At 40.7% G+C, this 12871-nt stretch overlaps 1 protein-coding gene across 1 annotated transcript in view; it reads right to left on the reverse strand.

Annotated features, from left to right (window-relative positions):
* Positions 1 to 12871, reverse strand: part of LOC122550002 (cilia- and flagella-associated protein 69-like) — a 111633-nt gene that overhangs the window by 4357 nt on the left and 94405 nt on the right. The window contains exons 20-22 of the mRNA XM_043690357.1: positions 12070 to 12267; positions 3727 to 3813; positions 120 to 224 (exon numbers count right to left, since the gene is read on the reverse strand). Coding sequence (XP_043546292.1) covers positions 120 to 224; positions 3727 to 3813; positions 12070 to 12267 — 390 coding nt within the window. The remainder of the gene's footprint in view (positions 1 to 119; positions 225 to 3726; positions 3814 to 12069; positions 12268 to 12871) is intronic.

A 12871-nucleotide genomic window follows, 5' to 3' on the forward strand; every position in this document is an offset into this window, starting at 1 on the left:
CTGATGTTTCTTATAAATTGCCTCAATGAATGCAGCATAAAAACCTAAGACAAAACGTGTCTTTTTTACAGAAATATTCATTAACAAGTGCCAATGTTGGAAGTGTGAGAGTTACTTACAGTTGTGTGTAAACCTGCAATTTCAGTCTTATGGATAATGCTACTCAAATCTTTATTCTTCACCTTGGACAATTCTATGCTGCGTTCTTGATCCTTTTTAGCTTTCTAAACACAGAGAGATTCAATTAAAATGGTAATAATGACAGTTATAGGGAATGAATTAGTAAAATTAGTAAAAGAAATTATGTATACAAGAATATTTTGCTAACCAACTTGAATTTAAATTAAGCAAAGTAAAGGGACAAATCTCAGAATGCAGAACTTGAAAAAGTTTATTTTAAAATTGTGTTATCCCTGTGGAGACCTTCCGTCACAGGAGTCCCTCAAATTGAGACCATCTGATATGCTATTTCCACCATTTCCCTCACTGCTGTTAGCCCAACAGACTAAACTTCCTTGAAAGAATCTCCTGCCCAAGCCCTGAACTCATTTTTTTCTACTTTCACTCTTTTCTTTCCTCATGTCCTCTGCAAACTTACCTTGTTCTTGTGACACACATTTTGCTTTTAATGACCACCTTGTTGCGAAACTGCTAACTAGCAAACTTCCCTTCTTGATCCCCATGTTAGTTGATTTTTTTAATGGCTCTTTGATTTCAGGAGTGGAAATCTAGTCACAACGTTACTGCACTAGCATTTCAGATGCCTGAAATAATACTATATAAATAAAAGTTCAAACTCCAATTAAGGTAGTTGCTGCAATTGAAATTCAGTTCATTAATAATTCTGGAGTGAAAAGAAGACAGTTGCACAAATGGTATCCATGTAACTATTGGAATGTTTAAAAAATAAGGATGATGACATCTTTACCTACTCTGTTCTGCATGCAAACTAGACACACAGTAATGCTGCTGAATCAACTGCACTCTGAAATGGCCTGTTAAGCCATCCAGCTGTGTCAAACCCCTATGAAAAATATCAAAGAAGCATAGGACCGAATGGTTACCTGTAATTGACTTAAGATTTAAATTGACTGGAAATTACAAATGTTCATTCTAGCCAGTCAGCCCTGAAATATTCTTCCTCTTGAACCTCTGTGAACTTGTGTTAAAATCTGGAGACGTATCACTTAGAAGGTCAAAATGTCTGAGACCATTAGTATTTACAAGTTCCCCTCCAAATGGGGAACTATGCTATCATTCCCTTGCTATCACTGGTCAAAATCCCAGAACTCTCTTCCTAATAAGAGTGTACCTCCATCACATGTAGCACAGCAGATCAAGAAGGCATCTCATACCACACTCTCATAAATATAATTAAGGATGGACAAGCAGTATGGTATTCCCAGGAACCTTCACATTCCAAGAATGAATTAAAAAGTGATCTCTCTTTCTTTCCAATCTGTAGTCATAACTCTAGCTTCTTTTTAAAAAGCCCTTAGCCCCATCACTTTAGCAAACTACTATCCTGAAGGTTTTATCACCTCTGAGATTCTTGCTCACCTTTCCCAGAGATCCATGCTTGAATGTCTGTAATTAGGTGTCTGTCCCCACCAATGTAGGGAAATGATTTTTCACAAGTCACAAACAGCAACCTACTGTTGCAATCTCTAGTAAGACTGCGAAATTCGTGTTTCAATCTGGAAAGGATGAGTTACTTTTTTCTTGTTCAGGCAAAATTTGAAATCATGGGAACTAGCTAAGAGAATAAAAGTGCAAAGTTCCATGATTTTCAAAAAGACTCCAACTATATAAAGTTTGTAAAGTAAAACTATTTACATCTGCACATATATTATACATCCATTGAATACTCCACAGAACATATCACACAGCAGATGCAGTCAAGATAGGTACCATGGATTTCTCAGTATCCCTCTCTAATCTTACTAATATTGTTCCATTATATTTGATTCCAAATCTTCACTTTCAAACAATTAGTTTTATAACCCTCTCAAACACTGCTTCATCATGGAACGCCTTAATGAATGTGCATGTCCTGATTGTTCAATCCCTTGCCTTTATACTGTGTTCCACTGGATTCGTGAAGCTGCATTTCAGCATTTAGTCATGGGATCAATTTCAGTTCTTTTACCATCATTAACCTGGTACTACCTCTGAATTTCTCCCAGGTCCAATATTTCTCAACGAGATCAAGGATCTACTGATTGTGGGCTTCCTTCACCATTATTTAAGCTGCATTAAACTGTCAATGGCTCAGATCGCTTCTTCTAAGCCCTAACTCTCTCCAATTCAGATCATTCTATTACTTTCTTAACTCCCCGGTATTACTCCTCAGGCGCAAGTGCATGGAACAATCAATGGATCTTCAATTTCTTCCTGAACCCCAGCTTCAGCCGCTGCCTTCTCAACAAAAGAGCTAACAAGAGCACTTTTCCATCAGGAAAGTAATTCCACTGCTTCTATCCATTTGACTCATTCATCTGCCATGTGACTCCCCTTATATGACTGCCTTGCGTCGCATGGTCAGGTTTTCATACCACCACCACTACTATGCAACACTCTGAGGATGACTGTGCACTTATAACGAAATTCTGTTGCACAAGTGAATAAACAAACCCTACATTCCCATAACAAGGCATCAACAGAGATCACAGGTAAGAAAAACTTCATATGTGACATTCATTGCAGACTTCAGCTTTCCAGAGCTGGCTTGTTGGTCTATCAAAGGAGGGTCTGCAGTCAACAGCACTTGATCTTAAATTGAATCATTTGGCCTCATCAAAGCTCTGAGGCTGCATTCCCATTATCTTCTGCATCTGGAAGGATACTTTACAGTCCTTGAAGTTACTCGACTTGGACAACAGATTTTGATAATCACCAAGTTAGATACACCTCCAATCTAAAAGGGAGTCAAGAGTTTGAGAGGATGAGGGGCTGGAGATGGGGCAGATAAGAAACTATAGTTAAGGATGAGATCAACTATGAACATAGAACATAGAACAATACAGCACAGAACAGGCCCTTCGGCTCACGATGTTGTGCCAAACATTTATCCTAGCTTAAGCACCTATCCATGTACCTATCCATTGCCGCTTAAATTGCCGCTATGATTTTATTGAAGGGTGGAGTAGGCTCAAGGGCCAACTGCTGCTTCTAATTCCTGCATGTTTTTATCAATTGGCCAGCCTTCTAATCTTTTCTTTTTAAATGCTTAATAGATGAATTTTCAATCAACGAAGTCTGGCATATATTCAGTTTTTCACAGGTTCAACAAATGTATGGATTTTAAATCAATATAAAAACCAAACTCCAGCACTAAAATTACCCACTAAAATCACCAAAGTGAAAACTAGAGAATTTGAGCTACAATGTTGTAGTGCTATCTCCTCCCCAAATTTGTAACAACAGTAATCTTAGTGGGAGCAGTGAATCATGACATTTCTTCATGAAAGGTGAGGTTAATTATTGAATAAGTCATGCTAAGATGAAATGTTTGAAAGTCAGGGCTGAATGCTTAAATCGAGCAAGCTAAAAATTCCAGTTGTATGTTTCTGGGAGAGAATGGGTTATAGTATCAAAGCATATATTGAGTTTCCAATTTCCTCACAGTTCAATACACAAGATAATGAACCATTTAAAAGATGTCATTTTTTTAAAGAATAAAATGTACTATAACGATATTTGTTTCACTAAATAAACAATCCTTGCCTTCAAGGTTTCATAGTTTGATGTTCTGGCCACATACTCCTGCCACGACTTCTCGAACATATCTCTTTGTTTGTGGTTGTGCTGTATCTTTGAAAAATAGTTCAGAAAAAATGTTAAATATTACTAAACAAAACTAATGTACTGTAAAGATTAAAAATTTGAAATAATACACATGCACTTACAAAGACTCATCCTATGTTTTAGACAACCAACCTATTCAGACATGTTATACCAAAAATCTGGAGCAGGTGGGACTTGAGCCTAGTCCACCTGGTCCAGAAGTAAGGGCACTATCACTGCACCCCAAAAGTTTCCTCTGCAAAGTGACAATAGTTAATAGATTCGTTAGAGGATTCATGTTCAGCATGTTGTCCTTCATCAAACTTCAACATTTTCCAAAATTGCACAGCACTGAGGGAACATTGCTTTAGACTCCCCAAAGCCTTTCCACTACCTACCTTTATTAATAAGAATGGAAAAGAAAAAAAAATCTCCTTCTTCCCAAGCGCCAGTCTAGTGAATATTCTCTGAACTTTAACCTTATGCAAGTCTAAATAAGGAAATCAAAAGTCTATCCTAGTTGTGGTCTTACTAAATTACTGTCTAGATTAGAGTGGTGCTGGAAAAGCACAGCAGTTCAGGCAGCATCCGAGGAGCAGTAAAAACTGCTGTGCTTTTCCAGCACCACTCTAATCTAGACTCTGGTTTTCAGCATCTGCAGTCATTGTTTTTACCTTACTAACTTACTGAACAGCTGTAGTTCCTAGAATTGTACATAGTGTACAAACATAGAAAAACCAACAGCAAAAAGGAGAAGAAATGGTACAAAAGCAAAATTAAAATCTCTTTATTTAAATACATGTGATATGAAGAATAAACTAAATTAAATAAAGCTCAGACAGAGGGAATGATCATGAGACATGGTTACGAGGAGATCAAAGCTGGGAATTAAAGATTCAGGGTATGTGACTTTTCAAAAGTTCAAACAGGAAGGAAAGGTGGTGGGGTAGCTTTGTTAGTATGAGATGGAATAAGTGTAATAGCAAGAAATGATCTTGGATTGAAAGATGTAGACTCCATATGGGTGGAGGGAAGATACAACAAGGAGAGGAAGTCACTGGCTAGATTAGTCTATAGGCACCCTAACAGGAGCTATGCTGTAGGACAGAGATTAATACAGGATATAAGGAGGGCGTGTAAAACGTCGGTACATTATTCATGGATGACATGCATATTCATGGAGGTTGGGAACATCAAATTAGCAGAGGCAGCTAAGAGCAAAAATTCATAGGAGGTATTCAGGTTAATTGCCAAGAATAATTTATTGTGGATTCAAGAGCAAATTATTGCAGATGCTGGAATCTGTACTGAACACAATAAATGCTGGAGATCACAGCAGGTCAGACAGCATCCATGGAGAGAGAGAGAGAGAGAGAGAGAGAGAGAGAGAGAGAGAGACAGAGAGAGAGACAGAGAGAGAAAGCAAGCTAATGTTTTGAGTCGATGACTCTTCATCAGAGCTGGCAAAGTGTGGAGGAGTCAGCATTTATGCTGTAGGCTGGGGGTAGTGGGGTGGGGTGGTTGTGGTAGGGTGAAAAGTGCTGGTGGAGAAAAGATGTTGATAGTTCAGATTAAGTGATTGAAGTGTGAGAATAGCAGAACAATGGTATGTCTAACTGCCAGACTTGAAAGAAGACAGTGCCACTGGGGTGGGGGTGGGGAGAGAGGACATGATGACAGAGAATGTAACAAACTAAAAGAAAGGGATGAAAGGGGAGTTGATTCACAATTTGAAGGCGTTGAACTCAATATTCAGTCTATAATGCTACAAAGTGTTAGTCTGAAGATGAAATGTTGTTCCCCCAGTTTGTGCTGCAATTCGCTGGAGTACTGCAGCATGCTGAGGACAGATATGTGGACATGCGAGCAAGACACTGTGTTAAAATGATCAGCTACGGGAAGGTTAGGGTCATGCTTGCGCACAGACTGGAGGTATTCTGCAAAGCAGTTTGGTTTCTCCAATGTACAGTAGGCCAAATTGGGTGCAGCAAATACAATACACAAGATTGGAGGGCTTACAGGAGAAATGTTGCTTCACCTGGAAAGACTAATTAGGCCCTTGGATGGTGAGCAGGTGAAGGGGCAAGTGTTGCACTTTCTGTGGTTACATGGGAAGTTACGTAATGAAGGAGGCTTAATGTTGGTGATCATGGAATGGACTAGGATGTCCCAGAGAGAATGATACCTGTAAAATGCAGACAGGGAGAGTGAGGGGAAGATGCTTTTAGTCATGCCGTTTTGCTGCAATTGTCTGAAATGGCAAAGAATGATCCTTTGAATGCGGAGGCTAGTGGAATGAAAAGGGAGGATGAGGGGGACTTGATCACACTGCTATGAATGATGGCATGTGGCAAGGGGAGAAGCACAGATGATAGGTCGGATGCAGTAGAGGACCGACAATTGTGGAAGAACAAAGCCATGTCAGCAGCGCTGTTTTGGGAGGTGACATCATCTGAACAGATGTGACAGAGGTTAAAAAACTGGGAAAATCGATCAAGTCCTTGCAAAACGTGGGGTGTGACAAGCTAAAGTGAAGGTAATTATAGGAGTCAGTGGCTTTGTAGTGAATAGCAATGGACAGTTTATTCCCTGAAACGGAGACAGAGAGGTCAAGGAAAGGAAGGGAAGTGTCAGAAATGAACAATGTGAAAGTTATTGATGGATGGAAATTGGAAGCAAAATAAACAAATTTTTCAAGGTTCTGGCAGGAGCATGAAGCCACACCGAAACAGTCGTCGATGTACCAAGAAAAAGAATCATGGGAGGGGGGGCCAGTGTAGGTCTGGAACAAGGATTATTCCACGTACCCTTAGAAGATGCAGACTTGGACTCCTCTGGTGCCCTCCACCATATTGACACTTTACAGTTCCCTTGTCTTAACTGCCTTCTGCTCACCATGGATGTCCAATGCCACTATACCTCCATTCCCCACCAGGATAGTCTGCGAGCACTCGGCTTCTGCCTCAACCAGAGGCCTGAACAATCACCAGCCACCACCATGCTCCTCCGCTTGGCTGAACTTGTTTTCTCATTGAACAATTTCTCCTTTAATTCATCTCAATTCTGCAAAATCAAACGAGTGGCTATGTGCATAGTTCCAGTTATGCTTCTTTATGGGGTATGTGGAACAATCCTTGTTCCAGTCCTACACTGGCCCCCTCACACAACTCATTCTTCGGTATATCAATGACTACTTTGGTGCTGCTTCATGTTCCCGCCAGAATCTTGAAAATTTCATTCATTTTGCCTCCAATTTTCATTCTCCTATAACTTTCACATTGTTTATTTCCAACAATTCCCTTTCTTTCTTTGACCTCTCAGTCTTCATTTCAGGAAGTAAACTGTCCACTGCCATCCACTAGAAAGTCACTGACTCCTATAGCTATCTCCACCAAGGCTCATCACACCCTACGTCTGACAAAGACTCCATCCTATTCTCCCAGTTCCTTCACCTATGTTGCATCCATCTGGATGATGCCACCTTCCAAAACAGCGCTGCTGACATGGCTTGCTTCCATAACTGTGGTTTCCCACCCACTGTAGTTGATACGGCCCTCAGCCATATCTGACTTATCACCCATGCTTCCACCTTCACCCTTTTCCATCACTCACAATAGTATGATCAGGGTCTCCTGGTTCTCACTTTTCATCCCACCTGCCTCTGAATTCAAATGATCGTTCTCTGCCATTTCAGACAACTCCAGCAGAATAGCACCATCAAACACATCTTCCCCTCACTCACAATGTCTGCATTTTACAGGGATCGTTGCTTCCAGGACATCTTAGTCCATTACTCACACACCAATACCACCCTCCTCCTCACGGCACCTTCCCATGTAACTGCACAAAGTGCAACACCTGCCCCTTCACCTCCCCTGCTCATCATCCAAGGGCCTAAATAGGCTTTCCAAGGTGAAGCAACATTTCATCTGTACCTCCTCCAATCTTGTGTATGGTATTTGCTGCACCCAATCTGACCATTGGGGAAACCAAATGCAGATTGGTTGACCGCTTTGTAGCCGGTCATTTTAAAAGAGTGCCCTGTTCGTATGCCCACTTATCTGTCCTCAGCATGCTGCAAAGTTCCAGTGAATTGCAGCGCAAACTGGGGGAACAAAATTTTATCTTCAGACTAGGCACTTTACAGGATTACAGATTTAATGTTGAGTTCAACACCTTCAAGTTGTGAACCAACTCCCATTTCTTCCCTCTCTTTTAGCCATATTTGTTACATTCTCTGTCACCATGTCCTCTCTCCCCATCTCCCTCCAGTGACACTGTCTTCTCTTTCCAGTCTGGCAATTGTTTTGCCATTCTCACATTCCAATCACTTAATCTGAACTATCAATATCTTTTCTTCATCAGCACTCTACACCCCACCACCGCCACAACCACCCCACCTCCACTCCCCCCAGATTACAGGATAAATGCTGCCCCCTCCATACTTCACCAGCTCTGATGAAGAGTCATCGAGACTCGAAACATTAGCTTGCTCTCTCTCTCTCTCTGTGTGGATGCTGTCTGACCTGCTGTTGTGGATTCAACCAGGGATCAGGCTATTCTTATCTGGTAATCTACAATGCCGCAATTATCTCCAAGTAAAATATTCCCCCGGAATATACTTTACCCTGGGTGGAATAGGCTGGAGTGGATTGGGAAAGGAGTTTAGGATAAAAGATCGTTGAGGAACAATGGCAGACATTTAAGAAAATAACTTACAACAAAGATAGTCAAGGATAATATAAGGGCGGCTGAAAGAACATTTGATGAGGACTCGTCTACTGAGGTAGTACGGGCTGAGTTTAGAATCAGGAGAGGAGAGGTCACACTGCTTGGAGTTTTTTATAGGCCTCCGCAGAGTTCCAGGGAGGTGGAAGAGAGAATTGGCAAAATTATTCTGGGTAGGAGTAAAAGGAACAGGGTTGTCATTCTGGGGGACTTTAACTTCCCCAACATTGGCTAGAAACGCTATAACTCTAGTATGTCGGATGGATCAGTTTTTGTCCAATGTGTACAGGAGGGTTTCCTCACACAGTATGTCAAAGGGCCGACAAGACATTGGATCTGGTACTTGGTAATGAACCAGGCCAGGTGTTTTATTTAGTGGTAGATGAGCACTTTGGAGAGAGTGACCATAATTCAGTTACGTTTAGTTTAGTGATGGAAAAGGATAGGTACATGCCACAGGTCAAGAATTATCGATGGGGCAAGGGCAACTATAATGCGATTAGGCAAGAATTAGGATGCATAGAATGGGATAGCAATATGCAGGGGATGCAGGCAATGGAAATGTGGAGCTGATTTAAGGAACAGATATTGCGTGTCCTTGATAGGGTATGTCCCTGTCAGACAGGAAGGAAGTGATAAGGTAAGGGAATCCTGGTTTACTACAGAAATTGCATCTCTTGTTAAGCAGAAGAAGGAGGCTTATGTGTTGATGAGGCAAGATGGTTCAGATGAGGCGATGGAGAGTTACAGATCAGCTAGGAAGGTTTTAAAGAGAGAGTTAAGTAGAGCAAAGAGACGACGCGAGCAGTCTTTAGCAATCAGAATAAAGGAGAATCCTAAAGCTTCCTATAAGTATGTGAGGAATAAAAGGATGACTATGGTAGGGATAGGGCCAGTCAAAGACAGAAGTGAGAAGTTGAGTGTGGACCCTGTGGAGATCAGAGAGGTGCTAAACGAACATTTCTCATCGGTTTTCACTCAGGAAAAAGGGAGTATTGTAGAGGAGAAGAATGAGGTACGAGATATTAGACTAGAAAGGATCACGGTTAGTTACGAACAGGTGTTACTAATTCTAGAAGGAGTGAAAGTAGACAAGTCCCCAGGGCCGGGTGGGATTAATCTGAGGATTCTCTGGGAAGCGCCACAAGGATCTGTTTTGGGACCATTGCTGTTTGTCATTTTTATAAATGACTTAGACGCAGTCACAGATGGATTAGTAAATTTGCAGATGACACTAAAATTGGTGGAATAGTGGATAGTTTGGAAGAATGTTACAGGTTGCAGGGGGACTTGAATAAACTGCAGAATTGGGCTGAGAGGTGGCAAATGGAGTTCAATGCAGCTAAATGTGAGGTGATGCACTTTGGGAAGAATAACAAGAAGGCAGAGTACTGGGTCAATGGAAAGATTCTTGGTTGTGTGGATGTGCAGAGGGATTTTGGAGGCCATGTACATAGGTCCCTGAACATTGCCACCCAGGTTGATAGTGCTGTTAAGAAGGCATACAGTGTGTTAGGTTTCATTGGTAGAGGGATTGAGTTCTGGAGCTACAATATCATGCTGCAACTATACAAAACGCTAGTGTGGACACACTTGGAATATTGTGTACAGTTCTGGTCACCATATTTCGGGAAGGATGTGGAAGCATTGGAAAAGGTGCAGAGGAGATTTACCAGGATGTTGCCTGGTCTAGAGGGAAGGTCTTATGAGGAAAGGCTGAGAGACTTGAGTCTGTTCTCATTGGAAAGAAGGGTATGAGGGGATTTGACAGAGACATACAAGATGATTAGAGGATTAGATAGGGTAGACAGTGAAAGTCTTTTTCCCTAGGATGATGACATTAGCTTGTACGAAGGGGCATAACTACAAACTGAGGGGTGATAGGTTTAAGACAGATGTCAGAAGCAGGTTCTTTACTCAGAGAGTAGTAAGGGTGTAGAATGCCCTACCTGCCAATGTAGTTAACTCAGCCACATTAGGGAGATTTAAACAATCCTTGAATAAGCACATGGATGATGATGGGATAGTGTAAAGAATAGTTCACAGGTTGGCGCAACATAGAGGGCTGAAGGGCCTGTTCTGCGCTGTATTGTTCTATGTTCTATATACCACATGAAGGGAGAAGAGGGAAGTGAAAGTGCAGTTGCCAAATTTGTGAATGATGGACAAATAGATGAAAAGGAAATTGGTGAGGAATGGCACAGAGTCTGCAGAAGGAAACAGGCGAGATAAGTGAGTGGGAAAACAAACTTTGGCAGATGTCCTTATTTATTAGTCACTGAAAGCAAGCATGCAGATGCAGCAGGCAGTGAGGAAGGTAAATGGTATGTTGGCCTTTAAAGCAGGGGAATATGAGTACCAGAGCAGGGATGTCTTGCTGCAATTTTACAGCAATTTTAAGATCACACCTGGAGTCTTGTATGTATTTTGGTCTCCTTTCTTCTGGCTATGGAAAGAGTGCCTCAAAAGTTTACCAGATTGGCTCCTGGGCTCACTGGATGCACAAATGAAGAAAGACTGGACCGGTTATGATTTTATTCCGAGAGTTTTGAAGAATGGAGGCAGGAGTCTCATAGAAACCTATAGAATTCTAACAGGACAAGACTAGGTAAATGCAGGAAGGATGCGTCCAATAACTAGGGAGTCCGGAACCAGAGGTGACAGTCTATGGATAGAAGAAACTTCTTCACTCAGAGAGTGATGAGCATGGGAAATTCTCTATCACAGAAAGTTGAGGTCAAATCATTGAATGTATCCATGAAGGAGATAGACATAGTTCTTAGGGTTAAAAGAATAGGTCTAGGATGAAAGCATGAACTGGGTTAAAAGTTGAATGATTGACCATGATCATACTAAATGGCAGAGCAGACCCGAAGGGCCAATGGCTTACTCCTGCTCTAATATTCTATGTTTCTATGTAAAAGCTTAGCACATAGATAAAGATGAAAATTTCATACAAGAGCGTACTTGCATCAAACTCAACATGGTAATAAAAGTTAAACAACTTTGATATGGGAGCAAGTTAAAGTCTCCACAAAATTGGAAATGAAATGGGTTGGGTTGCCATTTCCCAGCTGTTTTACATCCAATTATACCAGTGGAAATTATTGTCAACAGCCAGAACATTGGTGAAATTTTGAACATTGATAACGAATGAGTAAAATACTCATTTTGCAATAAAGCCATAACAAATAATTAAAATATTGAGGGGGCATCATTTTAAGTAAAGGGCAAGAGGTTTAGAGGGGATTTGTGGAAAACATTTTTAACCGGAGGTAATGGAAATCTGGAATTCACTGTCTGAGAGGGGAGTGGAGGTAGGAAATCTTACAACTTCAAAAAGTATATGGAACAACACTTAAAATGTGAATGCATTCAATGCTTTGGGCTAAGTGTTGGAAAGTGGGATTAGAGTAGATCGGTTGGTGCAGACTTGTTGGGCTGAAGAGCCTTTTCTGTGCTGTGTGACCATATGACTCAATATATTTCAATAATACATATCTTAAACACACTAACATAATAAATGCTATGCTATTAAAACCCAAGACTGTTTACCTCTGAATACATTTTCTGTTCATCGTATTTATCCTGTTTTTCTTGGTTTTCAAGTATGTCAGTTTGATAGTGAGCAATCTGCCTGCCAAGATTCTCATAATGCTTCAAAATAATATGCATGCTGTCGATGTCCACTGCAATTGGATGGACTGCTTCCTGCTTCAATTCCTTCTCAATTTCACTCCATATGCATCCTACCTGGTAATAGAATTTGCTCTTAAGTTGAATGTTACATAAATTTGTTATAAATATTATTCAGTAGGTGTCCTACTGTTGACTATTCTCCTCCATTCAATTTCCTCTGTGGTTCACTTTGTGGCACCAGTGTATCTGAGTTTCATTTCACTGCATCCCATTAAACAACCAGATTTTGGCTAATGGAACCTTTCTCTGCAGCTGCATGGTCACTTTTATTCCATGGATTTTCTTTAGTTCCTATCCTATTCATCATCTTACCAGCAACAGCAAGCCTGAGACGTACAATCATGTACACATCAATGACACCCAACTTTCATCAGCCAAATTATGCTCTAAGTAGTAATGAACAGCACAAATCATACTTTAGAACTATACTTGCCATAGATATTCTTTGGACTTGCACATGACAAGTTCCCGTCAGCCCAGGGTCAAAATAGCTTAACTCCCACTATAAAATCAACAACAATCACTATAATAATCTGGGCCTATGCAAACTGGATGAAGAATTGTCTTGTTTTTGGCCAATTAAGCAGAATGTACAGCACAGAGTCTAAATCATGAAGTCAGTTATAATATTGAATTCAATGTCAAATCTAATAAATAA

This window comes from Chiloscyllium plagiosum, chromosome 5 (assembly GCF_004010195.1).
Source record: "Chiloscyllium plagiosum isolate BGI_BamShark_2017 chromosome 5, ASM401019v2, whole genome shotgun sequence".
Taxonomy (NCBI): Eukaryota; Metazoa; Chordata; class Chondrichthyes; order Orectolobiformes; family Hemiscylliidae; genus Chiloscyllium; species Chiloscyllium plagiosum.